The sequence below is a fragment of the Puntigrus tetrazona genome, chromosome 21 (genome assembly GCF_018831695.1).
Source record: "Puntigrus tetrazona isolate hp1 chromosome 21, ASM1883169v1, whole genome shotgun sequence".
NCBI classification, from domain to species: Eukaryota; Metazoa; Chordata; class Actinopteri; order Cypriniformes; family Cyprinidae; genus Puntigrus; species Puntigrus tetrazona.
Genome location: NC_056719.1, coordinates 756,200 through 779,253, shown reverse-complemented (window position 1 = coordinate 779,253; position 23,054 = coordinate 756,200). Strand labels below are relative to the sequence as shown.

At 37.7% G+C, this 23,054-nt stretch overlaps 2 protein-coding genes across 8 annotated transcripts; one reads left to right on the top strand and one right to left on the bottom strand.

Annotated features, from left to right (window-relative positions):
* Window positions 1-110: 110 nt before the first annotated feature.
* znf532 (zinc finger protein 532) lies at window positions 111-16,608 on the bottom strand. Of its 7 annotated transcripts, XM_043221919.1 has the most exons (10): window positions 16,460-16,608; window positions 15,108-15,263; window positions 8,029-10,297; window positions 7,587-7,768; window positions 6,807-6,983; window positions 5,635-5,797; window positions 4,401-4,706; window positions 4,135-4,247; window positions 3,398-3,539; window positions 111-2,349 (listed from the first exon to the last, which is right to left on the bottom strand). In XM_043221919.1, the coding sequence occupies exons 3-10, from the start codon at window positions 10,270-10,272 to the stop codon at window positions 1,831-1,833; spliced, it is 3,846 nt and encodes a 1,281-aa protein (XP_043077854.1). In that variant the 5' UTR covers window positions 10,273-10,297; window positions 15,108-15,263; window positions 16,460-16,608; the 3' UTR covers window positions 111-1,830. The 7 variants fall into 7 exon arrangements, with proteins under 7 accessions (XP_043077854.1, XP_043077852.1, XP_043077856.1 ...); XM_043221917.1 differs by lacking the exon at window positions 16,460-16,608 and having other exon boundaries at window positions 15,108-15,619; XM_043221921.1 differs by lacking the exons at window positions 15,108-15,263; window positions 16,460-16,608 and adding an exon at window positions 12,868-13,061.
* A 2,698-nt stretch (window positions 16,609-19,306) lies between these two features.
* On the top strand, window positions 19,307-22,675 carry LOC122326757 (gastrin-releasing peptide). Its single transcript, XM_043221895.1, has 3 exons — window positions 19,307-19,614; window positions 20,665-20,936; window positions 21,637-22,675. The coding sequence occupies exons 1-3, from the start codon at window positions 19,488-19,490 to the stop codon at window positions 21,682-21,684; spliced, it is 447 nt and encodes a 148-aa protein (XP_043077830.1). The 5' UTR covers window positions 19,307-19,487; the 3' UTR covers window positions 21,685-22,675.
* The last annotated feature ends 379 nt before the right edge of the window (window positions 22,676-23,054 follow it).

The window sequence follows — 23,054 nt, the reverse complement described above, 5'->3', positions numbered from 1 at the left end:
CGTAACCATGGCGACCATGACCACTGGCTGAAAGGAAGTTGCTTTCAGGCTAATTGAAATGAGGCAAAGCGAGAGCCGAAGCGCACAAACTCCATACCAATTTAGACATGTTAGATATTTGTGTATGTATCATTTATTAATGATAACTTATTTTTTTCTGCACAAACATAGAACAAAAGTCTACCGAACATCAGCAAGACATTCTATAAAACAGAACAACCACCGAAAATGGCTTCTCTCATGCACATATCCACCCAGTGCTCATTTATCCAAAGGAAAAGAAAAGCAAAATACTGAGTTTCCAGGACAAATAAAAAAATATAAATAAAAAAAAAATCGAGAACCAGTGCTGAGCTCCTCGTGAAGCGAAACGCTGAAATGAATGGGTTAGAGAAGAAAAAAACGCAAAGAAATGTTACAGCTCGTTTCACATTTTGACCAAAACATTCATTTATAGCGAAGGCAGCTCACTTTTTTCCCTTTTTCACATTTAGCATGCGAGTCAGTGGAACGCCAACCTCGAGACCTTTCCGTAACACGCTGCTCTAAACGAACTAACAAAAAAAACACACATTGGGTTGATGGCAAATCAACGTTTGGCTTTCGAGCGCCGGAGGCACTTGACCACACTTTAGCATACCAGCACTTATGAATTACTGATATCAAAAACACGCAATTATGAGCGGAGCATCCTACTTTGGATTCATATGCAAGGAACTTTGGTTTTAAATAAAACAGGCTAAATTGACATGCGAGATTACAAATGAAACAAAAATCAAATGTCTGCAGGGCAAAATGGTTTTGGATTCGAATTACGAATAAAAGCTTCCCAAAGTACCTCAAAATGAAATGCGCACGAATCCGAAATGCGGCTTCACGAAAACATGTCAGAGTTGAAACACTGGTAATGATCCAAAACACAAATGCAATCAAACGAACAAGTTATGATTTGGAACAAGCTGCCTGAGAAGAAATGAAGTGAGGAGAATCGTCCGGCTGTGACGACACTTTAAGTTAAAAAGCACATATCGATTCAACACGACCTCTTGGCAGTGGCTGAGATATATAAAGACCTACTTTCATGTTTTGTTCTTCCGCAGTGCTAAATTATAGTAGTTTTAAACGGACGACTAATTCACAAAACAGAAATGCACCATAAAAAGCTTTCAGGCTGAATTCAGCAACCAAATCTTCAGTCGAACGCCATTTTCGGCTGCCTTAGGAGACGCTTTTCCTGCTCGTGTTGTAGGTTTGCGGACTGATTGTCCTTTTTGAGTGCAAAATGTCTCACTGAGAAGTGTAACGGTGACATTCTGTGCACTTTCTGTACATTTTTTTTTTTCTAGCAGCAGTTCAGTAACTGGGACCGAAAGTATCCCAAGACTGAGACAGCCATCTGCTCCCACGAGAAAACAACGAGAACCATCTAAAATAGAAAATAAAAAGAATCTATAAAAAAGGTCTATCCAACACGCATACAAACATCTATCATAAAGTATACAAAATGTGTTCTCATATATAATTAAATACACATAAATCAGTTTTTAATATATTACACATCTTTAAACACACATCCTGTGTGTATAGATTTATACATTTTATATATATATATATATATATATATATATATATATATATATATATATATATATATATATGTATATTTATATATATATATATATATATATGTGTATATGTATGCACACTAAATGAGCATACAAAGAGGCCAGAGTGAAGGAGTATGACGTCAAACGCTTTTATAAGTACAACATACAAACAAATAATTCCTTGCAAAGCAACATCCGTCCACCAGGGGGCACAACCTCGCTCTTACTTCTCAGCTGCGCTCAGCCGTTTGGACTTAATGAAGGCCATTCCGTGTGTCCGCATGTGTGTGTTTAAGGCTCCCTCCGTTTCAAATGTTTTTGAACATACTTTACATTGAGTATCTGGGATACCGTCGTTGGCGTCCGGGTTGGGCGTGTTTTCTTGTTGCTCGTTGCGTCGCCCGAGTCCTTGGGGCTCCTTCAGCTTGTGCACGATGAACAGGTGTCGAGCGAGGGAGTTGTGCGAGGTGTAGCACAGGCCGCATTCGCGACACTGGTAGGACGAGACATCGGTCTTGTGCTGGGGAATGTGCTCGTGGAAACGCACGATGTCCTCAGTGGTGAAGCTACACACTGCGCATTTGTGTGTCTTGAAGACGTTAATCTTGAGCTTCTTTAGAGGCTGTGAGGATGAGCTCTTGGACCGCTGAGTAGAAGTCGCCTCTCTTCCGGGCTCCTGCGCTTCCTCTTCCCTTTCAGCATCTTCATCTTCAGAATAAAGCTTTCGCTTAGGACTGGGGACCTGAAGATGCAAAACGATGTTTTATGCAATGCCGAAAATGCAAAAAAGCCGATAATGAATTTCATGTAATGGGAGATAAATTATAATGGCTGATATTATATAACATTATAATTTAATTATAATTTAGGGAATTACAGAAAGATACTCCAAGCAAATATGCAGTCTTGAGTAAGCAATAATGCCAGATTTTACTAATGCAATATTTTAAAATTATGTTAGCTAGTCATTTAATAGAGCAAATATGCTAATTTAGTTATACTGTACACATTGCATATTACAATTACTATTGTTATGAAGTTATTGTTTTTAAATAAACTTTTTACTGAGCAGTGAATGAAAAAGCATTTGATTAAATATCCAATTGTCTTGAAAAAAACAATATGTATACATCTCTCATTAACTAACACAAACAAACAAAGCATTTATTACATTATTAATCTTATAATATTAGTTAATAAACACAGTTCTTTTTTACTCATGTTAGTTCACAGTGCATTAACTAACACAACTTGTGATTTTAATAATGCATTAGTAAATGCTTAATTACCAGTAACTAAGTTGAATAAATGCTGTAGAAGTATTGTTCATTCTTCGATCATGTTAACTAATGTTGTTAATAACTAATGAACCTTTAGTGTTACATTTGAAAAAAAGTTTAGCAAATTTTCCTAAGACAAGATTTTTCCAAATGTTTACTATTGTATAATTTTACAGAAAATTATATATATATATATATATATATATATATATATATATATATATATATATATATATATATATATATATATATATATATATATATATATATATATATATATATATATTATGCATATTAGTGTGACATCTGCAAGATCATGTGACTATTTCTCTATCACAGTTTTTTCTGTATTTTTTACCAAATAAATGCAACCTTGAGAAGCATAAGATCTCAAAAAAAATTTTTTTTTAAATCGTACCGACTTTTGAATGGTTGTGTACTTCTGCCCAATGCCTTTGCAACAGTACCATACAATACAGACCCGAAAGTGGCAGTCTGTGTTTTGGTTACCTGCTCTTTGTCCGGGGTGGCTTCTGCACTGCTGGAATCTACCGGAAGCTTGGCCTCTGCGTCTTTGATGCCATGCATCAGCTGAATGTGTTTTTCTAGCAGCAGTCTTTTGGTGAAAGTGCGACTGGGTTCCGGGCAGTGTCTGAGGAAACCCAAAAGAGATCTGTCTGATACTCTGTTTCTGATAAGCTTTAGTGTAAAATAAAGTGTCTTAAAGGGGTCATAAACTGTATCTGTATTAATGTATAATTTAGAAGAAATAGCCAATTTTCTATCCTGTTCTGATGTTGCTTTTCGCTACTCATACTAAAATTAAAAAAACGAAACTTTCTCTTTATTTATTCCTTTCTCTTTCCAGCTCGTACTTTTTTGAACACTTCCTGAGGCTGATATTATGAGCACTTCCCCCGTCTCTTTGCTTCTTTAAAATGAATCGCTTTATATATTCCCAAATTGTAGTCACTCTGAATAAAAGCGTGTGCAAAATGACTAAATGTTATTTACACTGCACATGGAGGCGGTGTTTAGCCATCATAAAGTGGCACAATCAATAACCTGTCGTTTTTGCAGACTGCTTCAAAGTACCATGACCTCTTATATGTCAAAAGAATTTAGATTTCCCAGTTCATGGCCCCTTTAAGCTTGAAAATGCAGACGTGAGGAACCTGGAATTGAATTCACAAGCACAGATGAAGCAATTGGAAATTCTGATGAGTTTAGGAACACATGATACTCACGGACATGAGTAGACTTTCCGTAGGCCCTTGTGTTTGATTCGGTTGTGTCTACATAAACTGTGAGAGGAACTGAAGGACTTTTCACACTGTCGACATGGATGCTTTTTCAGTTGCTGGTGTAGCAGAAAAAAAGGATTGATTACAGACATGCCCGTCAATCTGAATTAATGTAAATGAATTTAGTGCGGTTCATTATGGGTCCTACAGCCCCGGGTCTTACTCATGAGACTCTAAAACCTATTAGAACTAAAACAGCTGTATGTTACCTTCCCATGCTCTCTTTTCATGTGAGCGATGAAGACTTCTCTCTGTGTAAACAACCGGTTGCACTCCCTGCAGGTCCAGCCAGGGCAGGATATGGACAATGGGGCTTTTTTGGGAAGGTCTGTTCCATTACTATTCTTTTTTGTTGGTGATGTTGGCTTCCTCTCTCCTTTCTCGAGGCTACTGATAGAGATGCCCTCTTTGTTGTTGTTATTCGGGCTCATCGAATTAGTAGGTTTGGAGCTGAGAGGGAGATTGATGCCCAGGTTTGGAGGGCCTTCGATGGTCTTTAAGATGCCATGCATGGACTTTAAAAATTATCGAAATATTAATAAAATAGCAATTAATAGTAAAAATAATTGTATATTTTTATTTGGGCTGTCTAATCAATTAAATGCAATTAATCACATATAGAAGTTTTTGTTTACATAATGTATATTCTTAAATATATAAAGTCAAAGATTTTAAAATGTCTGCATCAAAAGAAATTCACAAAAGTGATATGTCCATAGAAAGCACATAAATGTAAGTACAGTGGCACATTTAAAAAAAAATTATAATAATTACAACGAATATGTATTTAGGGTGAAAATAATTTACTTTTTAATGTGTCATAAGTTGATTTTTGTAGTAAAATGAAAATAAACTGACATGTACAATAACACTTTAGTGGGTAAATACAATAAATCAGGGGAAATGTATGATATTTATATCAATTTAAATATTTTGTAAATAAATTTGTGCTGGTAAATGATCCAAAACAACAGCTTTTGTTTACATAATATATGTTTATCATGTATATTTATTATGTATATATAAATACACATGCATGTATAAGAAAAATGTGTGACATTTATATATTAAATATATTTATATATTGTATAAATTATAAGAAAATAAATATATATGTAATATTTTGTAAATATTTTCAAATTATATGCTGTGTGTGTACTTACATTCACAATACACACACATACATTATGTCAGGAGAAACTTTTATTTTTGGATTCAATTAATCATGATTAATAATTTGACAGCCCTAAAATAAATATATACAATACACACACACATATATAAATATAAACATAAACTTCTATTTAGATTGATTGATTTGGCAGCCCTAATATTTACTATTAAACAAACGCTATCATGTACAATTAATTTAAACAAGATTTTAATTCATTTAAATGACCGGTGACGTGATGGCCAATGACTAATAACAAGTTTCACTCTTACTTTAATATGATCCAGCATGAGCTGCTTTTGGGCGTAGTGCATCGAACAGTCCGGACACTTGAAGACAGACACTTTCTGACTGGATATGTGCTGGTCAAAGTGCGTGTAGAGCAAAGTCTGCTGGGTAAATACGGTGTCACACATGGAGCACTTGTAGATCAGCCTGCAAAACAACACATACCAGTGAAGAGAGTATTTTCTAAAATGCTTTGTTGCTCATTCCAACTTCTCATTACAAGGTTCAATAGCTCTGGCTGAATAAAAACAACATTTTCCTCTCTCTAGAGTAAATCTACTGTTGTGTCTACCGTTGTCAGCTCGTTTGTGTGTCAAACATCTGCATTAAACGCTTGCATTGTCAGTAAGCCAGCAGATCATATTTCCAACATGGTTACAGGTAACACAGGAAGTGCAAACAAACCATCTGGCCTTTTCATTAACAAGTGCTGATGAACATGACAGGCTGTCTTGGGGGTGTACCGGTTCAAAGAGAGGACACAGTAATTAAAGCCACCGTGCATAATTTCTTTCTGCACCTGAAAAGGTCAGTGGCGTATGAGTTCTAAAGGAACAGATTTTACACACCTATTGAGTTTCCCTCCATTCTACTGCTAAAAATTACTGCAAGCTTGTTTTGTCATAAAGATGGCAGTGTTTAGCACAAAGCGTGGGTTTGCACTTTAATAAAATAATTGGATTATGTCTTATTTTAGTCAAAAGAACTATTAAAATTATTAACTGAAAAAAACATTATTACGCAGCTCTATGAAATACTTGATTCTAATTGGTCAATCACTGAAATCTGAGGTCATATATTCTTGTATAATGACTGCTCTAATATATAACTAATCATTTTCTCAGAAAAACATAGCTGTGCGAGCTGCATGTCGCGGTCTTTCATCTCACATAATACAATTATTTAAACTCAAATCAATATTTCACATCTCTTTATTTACTCATTCGGTAAGTAATAAATAGAATATAGGATCTGATGTCATTGATGGATTTATTTTGGTATAATGAATGGCTACTTATGCATTATTGCTTACTTAACCATATGGTTTCTCAAAAAGAATTTTCCACATTTACAACAATGAGAAAGAAAAACAGAAATCGGACATCCCAAAGACACCATTTTATTCATTCTATGAATTCATTAAAAAAAGACTCACTTAGGTTCTCCAATTTTAACCCCTGGATGCTGAGTGTAGGCATGGGAATGTGTACCGGGGGCCGATTTAAAAGCCATGGGGCAGATGGGGCATTTGTAGAAGATTTCACAGTGCGATCCCTGAATGTGTGACTTGAGAGCAGCAACATCAGCGAAGATGACACTACAGTGAACACAGCTAAAAGACGAAAAAAGAAAGTGTTATTCTTGAATCTAACCTAACCCTCTTTTTTTGTTTCCATAATCAATGAAGCAGACACCTTTAATGCGGCATCAATCATGAGCGAATGTCAGAATAATAACAGCGAATAGCTTCATGATTGCCGTTTTGAAAGCATGACGAGCCCTCATTTCATGTTCCACTCAAAACCAATTAAACACTTAGGCACATTTCGCATTTCAGTGCATGCTTTGTGCATAAATAGAAGCTTTTATGTCAACTCAGAAATAAGAACAGGGCCTGAGGTCAGCAGAGATGAATACACTCATAACAGATAGCTGTGATTCAAAACTCGCACAATACTTATATGATATGATACGATATATCACACTCCTTTTTTTTATATCCACAAATTGAATTGTGATCTGCTATGTGGTGGCATGATGTATGTTACACCCCTAGTGGTCAGTGACTGTAATTACACATTTTTGGTGATCAGGTTAAAATACAATATTCACCATTAATAAATAAACATTTCATTTACTAGCAAAAAAGACATTTCTTGAAAGCATGCAGCTTCTTTTTGGCCTTGACCGTTATAGAGAGTAATGCAGTACTAACCGGTAGCCCACTCGACGTGTGTAGTGCAGGCAGTTCTTGGTCACATGAGATTGAAAATGGACAGATCGACAGATAGCTCCACATTCAGGGCAGATATATGGAGACTTATGCTGATGGATCCGCTGATGAGAAGCAAAGCTACACTGGTTTGGCAGTAGCATTTGGCAAATGGTGCAGGTTTTCTGTTTCAGTTGAAGGAAAAGCACAATCTAATTGTTCAAAATATATTTAATAATACGTTTAACTACTTCTGTATATAAAAGAGGAAGCCAGTGTTGTACTCGAGACTGAGCTATTGTATGACCCTCTTTCAGTCTTGGTCTTTACTTAAACTAAACTTGCTCAAGTCTCAGTCTGGACTTGGTTTCAAACAAACTGGTCTCGACTACAATGCTGGAAGAAGCATTTATACTCCTACATCACAATCAATTCATGCACCCACCTGTCCACCGGATTCAGGAGCCTGCTGGTAATGCATTGCAAGTGATGACTCTTCCTGAAATGTCTCATTACATTCCAAGCACTTCAGATTTGATCTGCAGACCTTGGAGACATCCTTATCTAGAGGCATGGCAGCCACGACAGGAGCCGAAGAGGGTGCAGAGATAACCGTGGTTGGGTTTCCTTTCCCTGGACTTCCCACTACAGAGGATCCAAGGTTAGCTGTAGAGGTGGGAGGGCTGGAGGTTACTGATGGTGCAAGGATCATCTGGTCCGCTGGAATTGGCTTCAAGATGAGATGAGAACACTGCATGACAACCCCTTTGTCTTTGTGTCCCCTAGCATGTGATAGTAGGCTGCACTTGTTGTAGAAAACTAGGTTTTTGCCACAATGGTTGCAAGTGACCTCAATGCGGACACTTCTACGGTCATAATGCTGAGTGAGGCTTTTTTCGAGTGCAAAGGAATCACCACATTCCAAGCATTTGTACCCACGGGATGGTAAAGATATACAGGCAGAAACCGGAGGACTGAGATTGGGTACATAAACTGGCACAGGGTTAATGCTACTCAAAACTTTATTGAAAGCTTCTACAACTGAGCTCTGAGAGCTGGTTAGGACCTGGACCCTAGACACTTTCTTCTGTTGTTGGCCCAATAAAGCTTGCTTGATGGGTTGTTGGGGCTTGGTCAGGACTTGGTGGAGCTCAGCTGCTGATGCATTCTGAGGCAAGAGATTTAAGTTGGTTAGGTGGACAGTCTTTGGCACAAGTTTGGTGTTTGTTAGGCTGGAAGCAGGCACCATGACAGTTTGTTGCTGAATGGCATTAGCAGCTTTAAGGATGGCACTGCTGGCACTCTGAACAGATGCCGCTGGTATGACGGTGGCCTTTACAGTCGTATTGTTAGCAAGTTTCAGGTTAATCACTTGTGAGCCTGCTGTCTTAACAGCTGAGACAGGCAGGAAGGCGGTGGCCACGGGCTTGATGGTCATTTGCTTAGTTACTTCAATGGCAGAGCCTCCAGAAGTTGCTACTACTGTGGTCGGCAAAGTTCTTGTAGGAGATGAGAAAACAGAAGACGAGGTTGAAGAGGACAGTAGAGGTGTGTCAACACCTTTCTTCAAGACTTCAGGATCAAACTCGGGCAGGACTCTGGTAACAGTTCTCTTGATCTGTCCTGAAGAAGTCTTGATCGTTTTGATGCGGACTTTGGGAATGACTGGTATAGATCCTGCTGGAGATGCAGGAGACTCTTTGCTGCTGCTTTCACTGGTAACACTGCAAGGACTCTCAGGTTGTTTTGAGAGCATTTTCTTGCCAAGCTCCAGAGCAGACTCCTGCTCTGGTGATTTATCCGTAACCTTTGGGATCTCTTTAGCCTCTCTGGGTGAATCGCGAGGTGTGGCTTGGGATTCTGGAGATATTGCTTCTGTACTAGCTTTCTTTGCACTAAGTGCTGCAATTGCAGCAATGCAGGATGAGAGCTTTGCAGATGATTTTGCCTTGGCTTGGGAGAGGTTGGTCACATTCAACTCAACAACTGGTCCTCCAAGCTCTTTTGCTTCTTGGGCTCTTTCTTTGAAGTGTTCCTCAGTCTTTCTTGGTTTTTGAGATTCATATATGTTTGAGTGTCCCACTGTGCCATTTGCGCTACTATTATCAACTTTTAAATGATTATGATTGCCATTTGTTCTTGGCCTAGTTGGACCATCTGGTTTGGTGTGCTGAGAACGAGGTTCTTCAGTCTTTGAACTTAGACTGGTTAGAGGGTTTGGTCTAAACTGTAAATTACCTTGTTTGTCGACAGGGTCATCTACTTCAATTTTGTCATCATCATCAAATTCTTCGGCACTAGAGATTGGACTGAACTGGTTAAATGTGGAGATATTTCCTGCCATCCCATGGATTTCGCCTTTTTGAAGCTTGTCACTCTCTTTGCTGTATCTGTTGTTGGGTGATACGGGCAAGAAACCATTGTGCAGTCCATTTCCAACAGTGGGATGAACATCTTTCTCTGAGAGATGTTCAGTGGCATCAAAATTCCGGACGTTCTTAACAATAACACTAACCCCAACATCTGGACCCGAGGAGACGTGGGAGTCCTCTTCATGGTGGGCATTGTGTTTGAGTTGTCCCTCATGATCGTCATGGCCGGACTCAATGGCAGCCTTGGGATCAACCATATCAGGAATGTCAAAGGCCGCAAGCAGATCATCAAAGTCTGGGGTTTTCATGTCGCCCATGGTCTTATGAGAATGAGCTAAACACCTTTTAGAAACAGGGGAAAAACATTCCATTACAATTAGAGAAGGAAAAAAATGTCTAATTAGACTACAGTCAAAGGACAGCAACAAGAAGCATTTAAAGCCTATAAATGATTAAAGATAAGAAAGATAATATAGACTACAGAAATAAACTAAGCAATATATAAAGTGTGTAAAATCAGTGTTTTAAAGGCAACTTTTGAAAACAAAAAAACTACAACATTTTAGTTTTTCAAATATTCTATCAAACAGGCAGCATTTTTAATGGTGGGGAAACTCTTAAAATGCACCTGGTATAATTTGACTTCTCACTTTTTCATCCTTACTGATCTCCAACAAGCCTCCATGTCTTTATCATCTCATTAAGTAAGATCATAATTCATTTTGCATAAGATCCAAAAAAATTAAACATAGAAACCTCTTTCTGTGAATGACTAATGTGTGCTATATTTAAAACTGCCTGTAGGTATCATAAAAATATCTCTCACTGAAGACACAAATTTAGTCAGTTAAATGCATGTGTATTATTTGGACATGGCATACTGTAAACGGTTTATCAATAACCCTGGGTATGTTTGTTTTTTTATTTTGTATTTTATATACACATATACATATACACAGACATATATATACACAGACATATATATATATATATATAAAAATTGTGTGAAAAATTATACACTTTGTAAAAATAATACATTTTTATTTAGTCCTCGGAGTTGATCCTAAAATATTAATACTAACTAGAAACACAGTCACATATGAACATTATCTATTTTGGCATATTTAGAGTGCTAAGAGAAAAAAAGCACAAAGAAAATAAAGCTGTGTTGTGCTAGTAAGGTTAGCCACCCCCCATTACTCCTGCTACTGCTGCTTTTATTGAAATGGAAGAGAGCACTGCAGCCCTGCCTCCATTACAGCTAATAACATCTGCACGCACAGGGTGCGCAGGGCCAAGACGGCCTTCCCCGCACACAATGGAGCCAATGTGGTAAGGCATGTAAGCAGTGAAGGAGCAGCAAACAAAAGACAGAAAAAGAATAAGAGAAATAGCACAAGGACAAGAAGATTTTAATTCAATTTTGAAGCCAGTATGAGGCCTAAACACATTTACAGTCAAGCAGTCTGATTTCAAATGAGAGTGTCGCTCACAGGAAAACAATTCTTTGGATTCTATCAGAGGCCTTTAAAACTAGGCCGGTGTACGACACAGTAGCCCAACTATCAAAACAATACAAAATATCACACATAATAAAAGAGAACACACACATGCAAACATATAGAAGTGGAAACATGCAAATGAGCCACTCCTCACCCTCGGTGTTCCGACAACTAGGGCAAACAATCTTGCTTTCCTTCCCTTCTTCCTTCCTTCCTTCCTTCCTCTCACCACCTCCACAACAAAACACCACCACCACCCTCCTCCTCCTTTGTCACTGACAGCAGAGGAAAAAAAATCCACTTTTTGCACTAGGCAGGGCCCTTCAAGAAACAATCCACCAGGAGGAAAGGCACGCCAGAGACCATTCTGGACAGTGACCACCATGAATAACAGCACACAGTGACCTACGGTCACCATATCTGCTCAGTTCTCATGGCTGCCGCCCGGCCCTGACGTGCTTGACCGTCTGGAGGTGAGCAAAGACCGTCTCTCTAACATCTCTGCTCTGGGCTGCATCACTCCTAAAGACCCCTTTGCCATTTTGGCTGCCATTAAGCAGTCGGCTATCTGCCTGTAGCACAGTGACTGTATTGTTTCCGAGCCTCCTCGTCTGCCTCAAACCGGTTTCAGCCGGTTCCGGTCACCCTGCATAATGTGTGTGCTGCAGTGCAGCCACACTGGAGACACAGAAGCTGGCCGTTTCTTCATCAAATCTTCGATATTCCTGCAAAATATTCCTGCTTTGAGTGTGTGCTGATATTATCGAAGAGGTTTGTGTTCAGAATGCGTGTGCAGTTGACGTTGCCGAGCCGAATCAAACGCTAGGCCTGAAAAACACAGACTGTGGAGGACGTTTATGAAAAATACATGCATACCAGAGGCTGGTTTATATGGATGGATGGATGGATGGATGAGAGCAGGAAAAATTAAAAGCCACAAAGCAGATGCACATTCCAGAGGAAAACCACAAGCACTGTGTAAACCAAAACCACAATATGAGCACCGTTTCCTGACAGAAGAAAACAAGACACAGAGATAGTAAGTAGAATTTAAACAGGCTCGGTACCTGACCTCTTTTTGATTGTGCCTCTCGGTTTTACCCCATTCTGCAGCACTGGACTGCTTCTACTTCCTTCTCTGCCTCCCCTCTCCCTCTCTCTCTCTCTCCCTCACTCTCACACTCTCCATGGTCCCTGTTCCTCTCTTCTAGCCAGTGTCCCTGCTTCCTCCTCTCGCCTTTCCCCCCGAAAGCCGGTGAGAAACACGGCTCTTTCTCAGTTAAAATCAGCTGCTCGTCCCCTAATCCTCCAGCCCTGGGCAACCGTGTCCGGTCTCTGCCAAACGAGAGAGAAAACAAAGGCCGTGACACGTAGAAAAAAACACACACGCAGAGACACACAAACCCCTACCCCGCTTCGCCTCGGCCCTACTACCGGGAATCTTCATGGAAAGGCTTATGCAAGACGTCAGTCCAGCCAGGCCCCATTCTGTATGAGTGTGATTTTTTTTCCCTTCACTATGAGCCTGCTGGTTCGCGTTCTATAGGTCACTCTCTCCTCTGCAGATGCACACGGCGGCACAGGGAGGAAGGGGGCAGTGTTCTGACAAGCAGCCCTGGCCTTTTGTCTTTGCCTGCACTCATCGGGGGGAAGGGGACGCGGGGATGAGACTCTCTGGCTCAAGACTGCAACCAGCTGCTGCAGCCAAAGAAGACGAACAGATTGAAGAGAGAGAGAGAGAGGAACGGGCAGAAAGGAGAGGTGGAGAAAAAAATGAGGGAATATGAGACGGGACTGGAAGGAGGGGTGTAAGGGGAGAAGGGAATCTTCTCGAATGACGTTTGCTGAGAGACTGCGAACAGGAAGAACAAAGGCCCATGATGGTGTTGGTTAGCTTGAAATCAAATCATGTATGTGTGTTGTTGCTTTTTTCATAGAGAAGCATTCGGTCCAATTCGGTTAGCAATATTTGTGGCATTTTTATGATTTAGCGTAATGGTGTTCTCTTGAATGATGGCACCATTTCCTACGCTGCTAATATTAAAATAAGCACAATGGTTTCGTAGACGGGGCTTAGCCTAAGCCAGGATTTTTTTGTAATTTTTAGAAACATACCTGAAAAAAAAACATTACTGGAGTGCATCTTAAGACAAAACAGGCACAGACATGTTTTAAGATGAGTCAGTGCAAGTTTCTTTCAGTTGAAACAGCTCAGATTTATACTTGAGTTTAGGACTACGCTTAAGACTTGTCTGTTCTCGTTTCTTTCATTTGGCTTTTACCAAAGCAAATAAACTACTCTGAGGCACCCTAACAATGCAGGAAACGCTAAAGTCAACACCGATGAAATGCTAGTTCCAACACTAGCCAAACTAGTCTTTGAACTTATGAACTCACATATCAGTATAGCAGCAGATTCTGTTTCGTACAACCGTGCTATTCGCAACCCATTGTACTTTTCTAATCTGATGTGAAATTGAACATTCTGTGAGATTTTATCTTTCGAGAATTGAGCGGACTGTGAAAAGCGAAAAACGAAATTACGAAACAGTGCGTAAATAGTTGCTTGGCTGTTGGTTAGCACCGCTGCACGGTCTACGTGATGACATCATCAGTGAAGTCATTTCACAGGAAGGGCAAGTTAAAGCGTTTTGCTTTTACGAAGCCATTTTTTATTTTAAAAAAGCATTCATGATATGAGCAAGACTTGTATTAAGGTAAATCTTAATTTCCTGATGACTTTCCTGAAGCTGTATTTCAACGATAATCAGATATTCAGTAAAAATTATACTGAAGGAAAATATTCAATATTTAATATACAATGAGGAAAAAAATGAAGGATGGAAATTTTATCCATTGGGAGTGTGAAAAGTCAGCATTATGTACCAGTATGCAGCCAAACAAAAAACATAAAGCCTAAATAGTTAGGCTATTTGTTGACATCGTCCAATAGCATTGCACGGCCTACATGATGTCATCAGCTTTAAAGTTGTTTCACAAGTTACAGCATTGTGATAAAATATTAGATATAAAACAAATTAATTATAACATATACACACATTTACATATGTGTGTGTGTGTATATATATATATATATATATATATATATATATATATATATATATATATATATATATATATATATATATATAAATCCAAATATTTTCATATTTTCATATATTTATTATATTTCATTGGATACAGTTTTATTGCATATCCTACATATGATATAAATATACAGTTTGCTGTACAATTAAAACATGCAGTAAGAAAGAAGGTCGATTTCATGTTGTTTAAATCAAATTAGAAAGTTATATTCCTACTATAATGCATTATGTAAAGGAGGTTGTTCATTGTGGCCTACATGAGGCTTCTTTAGCCCTGCCCCTGAATCATTTACAAGGCACCGAGCGGTTCACTTCTGATGAATTCTGCAATGAGAAGAACATGAATGCATGTAGCTATTGCACAACAAACCAACAGACTCAAAAGTACAGCGAGCAAAAAATCTCCCATTCAAACCAGAAAACCTTGACGGCAGCAATAATATGCTCTCCACTACACCCCATTTCCAGCAACCCTCCTGGCCTACCACAATGACAGCTATCGGAAGGACCCATTCAAAGAGCAAAGAACAGATGCTGACCTACCTGTGGGTTATTGTAAGAAAGGGCTGTGTCTCAATTAAAAGCTTGCACGTGAGGGCTCTTCTTCTCAGCAGGGCAGCAAAGGCAAATATCAAAGGCAAGAAGGCCAGCCATGATTCTTGCTGCTGCACCACCAAATTCAGCTATGCACAGCACAACCTGGAATGACAGACATCATCAGTATGCATGGAAGAGGGACTCAGGAATACATTGCAGTGCTGTCAAAAAGCATTGCAAAACGTTGCTCATGGGTGCAAGCAGCCCTCATGACAGCACAGCTCTAAAATGAGCGAGAATGCATGGCTTTCCCCCTGCCGAATACAGCAGTAAGACATGGAGAGACTGCTGCCCACCCCCCGAGATGTAAGCGCAGTCACATGACTGCCTGTGTCCTATTGATTCCTCATATCGTGTCATAATACTGCCAGCTGCAACATTGTTGCTACATTTTGAGGTTCAGAACGCTCCGTGACGCCACCAAGGAATTCTTACAAAGCGCGGAGAATTTATTCGCTATATTTAACGGATTAATGAGGGGGGTTTTTAATTGCTTTTCTTCCCAATTTAGAAGCGTTCTCTCTAAGGTTGCCTATACACTTCTTAAAGGTGTCGGTATGAAATGAACGTTTGCGTTATATAATCAACATTTCGAGCGTCACTGCTTTAATATCGCGCGCTGAGATTTTTCGTGACTGACCGACAATCCCACAAACCTTTGCGACGATCACGACGGAACGATTCGGTTCTTTTCCAACAGTTCATTTCCAAAAATGATTCGGTGAATCTTTTACATCTTGACGCAAATGCACCATACGTGCTTCCGGCGTGGGATATATCACAATGTGATGTTTATTGCGGTTTTATATAACGTTTTATTTTCATGTGCCCTGTTGCATTTTGGCTCAGCCATAATTTAAAGTTTAAACAAGACAGTTGTGATATAAGCAGTTATTTTGTTATCATCATTAAAAATAAGAACATGTAATACAATAATACATAGCCTACAATTCCTTCCAAATAATCTGGATCTCTGCAAATGGGAAAGTTTTGTTCTTGGTTCTTTTGGACCACTAGCTAGCTCATAAACCATTCGTTTAGTCCGATCTGTGAACCGATTCGGATGATTCATTACAAAGATTCGATTCATAAGAACGATTCATTCACCGCACTTGGAAAAGAAAATCTTCGGTTGATACATGATTTGAGATCAAATTGGATCTCGTTCACAAAACAAGTCCGTATAATGATTACACGCATCTTACGTATTAAGATAACGTTATTACTGCGAAATGATTGAACACAATTGACGATTCCCATGAAAAGTTAGTGGATTGTTGGTTTTGAACCACACTTACCCATGAGTCACCGCGGTGATGCCTATACGCTCCTTATAATCTTCAAGCTCGGAATTAACATTTTAACACGCTCCTATTAAATTAGGGTTTCAATATAATATTCAGCAGCTGTTTACATGTTTCTTAGCATCATGCGGTTCACGTATACTTGGTGTGTGAGTGGCAGCCACCCAGTTCAGCTCCTCATAGGACCAAACCTGATTCCCAGAAGTCTTTGCTGCACACATCAGCAGCACTGTGCTAGCACAGGGAATCTATGGTAACCTATCTAAACACATTATTAATACGTCTATAAATAATTGCTAATTCCACGTTTCCACAATCTTGGAGAAACATCTGCAAAAGAAAATAAAAAATTATGAATATTACCTATAGGTAAATGATCTCAGGTCTTTTTTAATCAAAACATAACCCCCAACAGACAGCAGCAGTATAAATCTCCATCTACATGTTTGACAGAAGGAAAGAAAACTTGACCTGGATGTCTTTAAGGGTAGAGTTGTGTTGACGTCTTTCATTTTTGACCTTTTCATTTTTGATATGTTCTGAAAAAGTACGCTGTCAGAAAAAAAGGTACAAAAGCTGTCACTGGGGTGGTACCTTTTGTACCTAAAGGATTCATTCTGGTACGTTAAAAGAACATGTTAGTACTTAAAGTGTACATATTTGAATCTAATCGGTGCAAAAGTGTACCTTTTGATAAAGGTACCACCCCAGTGACAGCTTTTGTACCTTTTTTTCTGAGTGTACTCAGTTTGCTTACCGGCCCCAAGGCAATACTTTTTAAGTAATATCTTAATAATTCCAATTTTATTTGTCATTCTTAACAACTGTCATTCTCCATCCAGCCTATACGGACTGCATAAATTTATGCATTATTGTGAATGAATACATTTGCTTTTAATATGATGAAATTATTATAATTCATGAAGTTTTTATCCTTGTATTTTGTACACGTCCTCAGATGATACCACCGTTCGTGCAACACGGTAACCTTCAAATGAAACCAAATAGTTCCATCTAGTGGCAAAATTCATGCTGTGTTTATTTGCAGCAATTGTATTTCACTCCAGCCGTATGCGATTAAACACATAATGCATAAATTTCCTTTTTCTTTTTTTATTATAGTTGCTTTGCATTCTCATTTCTTGATCTTGCCAAAATATCAGTTCATTAAAAAACAACAACGACAACGTTTTAAAATAACCATAGGCTGCATTGTTTGCGAGGCTTCCGAATAATTAACTCTACTCATTGCTATAAATTCATTTCTCTTTTGACGTTCATTATCATTAAGAACTTGAAGAGCGTGAATTGGTCATGGGGACGTAAACAGCAGCATGAGAAATGAACCTCACCTGCTCTGCTTTGTGTTGCTTTCAAAACCGACAGTGCCTTCAAGGTCTTGTCCTTTCAGCTTTGATATCTGGGTCACACCATCCTGAAACATTATATCCTTAAATTGGATTATGCCAATTAGATACCTCATGTATAGTCATTACAGAAATTCACAGAAAACCTCACATATCGCTTAATCTTCATGCACGCATTGTTCACTTGTTGATTTTTCCATCCAGGTAAGACCACAAGCATCAAAGCCCATCTGTTCTTTCCGATTTACAGAACAATACAAGCTTTTCAAAGGTTTCCAGGGATGTTGTTTTCCTCCAGTGCCACTGAATGAGCTGTTTACCATGTAATTAAAACTATTTAAATTTTATCGAGGCTTTTTTTTTTGTTCTGTTTTTATGGCACGGCGCTTGTTTGTTTACAGGCTTTGCGGGAACTTCCATTCTGCCATTGTTTGCCGGGCGAGATGTGAAACGGCTGATCTCAGGGATGAGTGGCAAGCAATTTCATCCGCTTTGTAAAATCGTCCTGAAAAAACATTATTTTTTCTCACATCTTATACATCTTCACCCAGCATTTTAAACTGTTGGACAGAGTTTATTGTATCTTCTTCTTCTTCAAACATATGTTTCAAGCTTTTGCTTAATCTATATACAAGCTATGTATTTTATATAACTGGCATAAAAATTCAAACAAGCAATCTAATAAACAAATAAATAAATAAATATAATAAATAATCATTTATACAGTAAACATACAGCAATAAAACTCTATATGCATGACAAAATAAAAACCTCAGAAGAAAAAAAAAATCACCTTTTTTGTTTGCCATTAACTAACTTTTGGTTTAAATGTTTAGCTTTTTTTATAGAAATCCTAAAAATAATAATAAACCAAATGTGATATTTTTATGAAATATACACATGCATGTGTATTTATATATAATAAATATACACAGTACACATATATCATGCAAACTCATTTTGGACGCAATTAATCGTAATAGTTTGAACTACCATAATAATTGTTATTAACGCACAGCATGTCATATTTCTGGAGAACCAACCCTATAATATCTTTGCATTATAATATAAATAGGTTAAAAAAAAATTAATAAAATAATAGCTAGTCTTTTGGCTGGCTTTAAATCGGTTTAAAGCATTACTTGGGCCATGGACTATTTTAAATCAGAGACCTTTTTCTGTGTTTTCATCCCAATTGTTTAATGACACGGGCTCCATCGCACCAACTGCATGAGAAAACAATAAGAAGCCATTACAAGCTATTTTTACCCCGCATCTAATGAAATACTGATGACATTTCACATTGAATCTGTCTTGGGGAAACACAATAGCCCGTGGCTGAGATAATGACAGGTTAGCTCAACATGACATTCTGTGTTTTTATGTCAAGTAGCCTAACCTACCGAGATACTGACGCGGAACCCCTGGGAGGGGGCTTTCAACTTTGAGCGTACCACCCCACACGAGTCATCCAGGCATCGGCACGACAGCCCACCAACTTATCGCGTCATTTTCTTTCACTTTCTAAGTGGTCGTCGTCACGGGAGTATATAAATGAAGCGATTATCCACACGCGGCGTTACACGGGCCTCCGCCGGCGATAACTGCACGAGCGATCGCAGGGGTACTGATCAAAGAAGCCGAAGGGACTCGCTATGTGCCTCGCATGGAGATACAGATTGGTCGTTTCCATCTTTCTGCTCGTCGTGCTTTGCGATGTTTACGCGTCAGACGCGCAACCAATTGGAAAAGTTTATCCGCGCGGGAACCACTGGGCTGTCGGTGAGGGAAATCATATATTTTGTCTAATTTAGTAATTATAAATATTTATAAACATACACTTATAAATATACATTTATTTACTATTATTATCATTTTAAAGCAGTGTAATTATTATTAATATTATTATTATTTATTATTATTATTATTATACATTTAAAAGTCTGCATGCTTTTCATTTATTTTTATTTATTTATTTATTTTTTATTTATTTTTAAATAAGCATAAAAATAAAGATAACGAAGGCTGACGATTTAGGTTTGTCAAACTTGTTGACGAATGAAATTTATTTTCTACGTTTTAATACGTAGTAGCTACGGCATGAACAAGTAATAAAAGAAAAATGTAAAAATAAATAAATAAATAAATTGGTTTGTGAATTTGCCAAAATGCTGCAAAGAACCTGTAACGTAGCATCTAGATCTCCAGAGGAAAATGAGGTTTTGTTGCTGAACCTAAGGGGCTGTGAGCCATTAAAATAAACTTTTTAGTAATATACAGCAATTGGAATCAATAAGGCCAGCAGTTAAATGTGCCTGTGGTTTATTGAGTAGGCTAAGGTCAATTAAGTATGTATCTGAAGTGATTGCAAGACTCTCAAGTGTCACTTAAGCTTTAAGTCAAAAGAGGAAAGTATGGTGTAATAAGCAACCATGTCTTAATTGGGTAAGAATAGGCTACGAGCGGCTTTTTGTGTGTTTTAATGAAGAAATTTGTTAATAAATGGAAAATCAGGCAAATATATATGAGTATATGAGTATATGAATATATGAGTTCGGCTATAAAGCATTGCTTGTCACATGGCGAATAGAAGGAATTATGGATTATTGCATTTTGTTTGCACATTAACACCAGACTGGACTTAGTATCTGTTTGAATGCTAATGTAAAGCTTTTTCTTGTTTAGGTTGATCTAAACAATGCACTGCTGCGACTTTGTTTGCTCATTTAAGTGTGGAGATGTCATCCTGTCTATATCAGAATTGTGTTAAAAGTATTCGTTTCACTTTAAAAAGGAGCAACATTCAGTCCACAATGACCTATATTTTTTTAGGGCATTTGATGGGCAAGAAAAGCACAGATGAGCAGGACAGACCGGGTGACCCGGAGACGTCTGTGACGACTCGAGATCAGGATCTGCAGCTGGAAAGATACAACAAACATCTGCTGCTTCCGCTCCTGCATGCGCTCGTGAGAGGACGGACGGCACCGGAGAGCATGCTGGAGGGCACAGAGGACGGTGATGCTCATAAACTGCTCCAGCGGATGCTGGAAGAGAGACGTCAGTGGGAGGAAGGTCATGAGAGAGAGAGACAAGTCAAACTGGTAAGAGAACATGATCGTTATGTTAATGCAGAAATGTATGTAAGATGCTTTTGAAGGGCTCTGATCCATTTTTTGATCTCCAAAGCTGTTCTGCAATGTTTGTAATAATTTTTTTTTCATTTTTGGGCAAATAAAGAATCACTGTTGACCAGACCTTTTGTATGACCTTTTGACCTCATTTTAGTATCCTTGAGATACTGTTATAATGTTGTAGCCTATTAATATTTTTTATTTGCAGATGTATACACACACACACACACACACACATATATATATATATATATATATATATATATATATATATATATATATATATATATATATATATATATATATATGTATATATAAATATATATATATGTATATATATATGTATATATAAATATATATATATATATATATGTATATATATATATATATATATATATATATATATATATATATATATATATATATATATATGAAAATTAAATAAATGAAAATGAATAAAAATTTGTACATAAGTTACATTTCATACATCATTTATATATAATTTTATTCAAATGAAAGTTTCATTTATTTAAATGACAACAATTAATGGTTTTAGTTTTGGTTAAGTGTACTAGTTTTCGTTAGCTAATGATGATCCATGTTTTATTCAAGGTCTGTTTTCTTTGATTCTCACGTATTAATATTTCTTTTTATTATGTTTCATATACAGGATGTCTTGCTACGGTCTTTATTAATGCAGGATGACAATGAAAGCTGAGGACCTAAGGGACAAAAGACTTGTGGTTTGAAGCTCTCTCGACAACTGTCTTCATCGAATACGAACCTCTTTATTCAACGGCACATAAATCAGCATGTTATATTTTTGTACGTCAATATCTCTACAAACAAACACGCGTAAACCGAGTGTCATCGTTCTGCATATTTTATGGTACTGTTTTATAAATGAATTCATCTTCTTGATAACCCGAGACCATGGTAACCGTTGTATTCACAGTTTAATGGATTAATATTTAATAAACTTTAACTTAATAAAAACAACAGTCTGCTTGCTTGCGTATCATCTGACGTGTCCTGGCTAGAAAAAGACGCCCCAAAAAGACACCCCGTCTCGTTCTGCAAGCACGCGTTACAGGTTATGATCGATCTCTTGAGGTGGCTGACCATAACTTGCTTATTAGTCAAGCAGTCGCTTAACAAAGGCGCGCAGGTGACAGGAAGACCCTTCACCGCACACTAATGACCGTCTGAATAACTAAATCACATCCTCTACATTGTCTCTGACGACTGGCAGGAAATTGTTGACGGTCCGGCTGTCCGCGCACGATAATGGCTCCAATTATACACACTGATGTTTCTAACAATGAAAGACGTCAACTGTAGCCACTTTCATTCGTATAAGCTCATCTTTTCCTCATTTGTCACACACGAACGACCATTAATAGAAATGTGGCCCTCCTTCGGTCTCAATCTAATTGCATCACTGATAAAGTTGCCGAACAAATGGCTTTGATGACAGCCGTGTGTTCACGGGGGTATGAGCTGATGGGTTTGGCGCGGGTCCTGTTTAACGCAAACAACTATTTGGAGCAATTAGGGACATTTACATAATCTGATGATATTTCATCTCCTGATGGATTTTAAAACTTTTTTTTTGTTTTGAAGGTTTACGGGTCTTATTTTACATTGTGCGGAGAAATATAATTCTCTTTATAAAATTGTTGTTTATTTGTTTGTGCAAAGAATAAATTAAAAAGTTGACACAAAGACATATATTTGGCTTGGCTTTGTAATTTTTTTTTTTTATTCTTAGTTTTTAATAACGTCAGATTTAGTTTCGTTTAGGGATAGATAAAATGTACATTTTATAGATTGCAAAAACAATCTATAAAATTTGTTGGTTATTATCAGAGGGTGATGCTCCAAATGCAACCGCTAGATGGCGACATAATCGCGGAGAATTTTAAGTAATATTTAAAAAAAATTTGATTTCTCAAATACTGAAGGTGTTCATTAGAAATTGAATTTAAAAAAATTAAAAATTAAAAAAAAAAAAAAATTTGATATCTTAAAAATATAACGGAAGTTTGTAGCACAGTCCTACTGAAATAAATAATAGGCTATATAAAA

What these genes read in the sequence shown, in the direction of transcription:
- znf532 (XM_043221919.1), bottom strand. Translation starts at nt 10,272, where the DNA reads ATGGGCGACATGAAAACCCCAGACTTTGATGATCTGCTTGCGGCCTTT. An exon ending in TCATGCTGGATCATATTAAA is followed by an intron (nt 4,707 to 5,634) that starts GTAAGAGTGAAA and finishes TAATTTTTAAAG; the next exon opens with TCCATGCATGGCATCTTAAA. An exon ending in TGAAAAGAGAGCATGGGAAG is followed by an intron (nt 4,248 to 4,400) that starts GTAACATACAGC and finishes CTGCTACACCAG; the next exon opens with CAACTGAAAAAGCATCCATG.
- LOC122326757 (XM_043221895.1), top strand. Translation starts at nt 19,488, where the DNA reads ATGTGCCTCGCATGGAGATACAGATTGGTCGTTTCCATCTTTCTGCTC. An exon ending in CGGGAACCACTGGGCTGTCG is followed by an intron (nt 19,615 to 20,664) that starts GTGAGGGAAATC and finishes ATATTTTTTTAG; the next exon opens with GGCATTTGATGGGCAAGAAA. An exon ending in GAGAGAGACAAGTCAAACTG is followed by an intron (nt 20,937 to 21,636) that starts GTAAGAGAACAT and finishes TTTCATATACAG; the next exon opens with GATGTCTTGCTACGGTCTTT.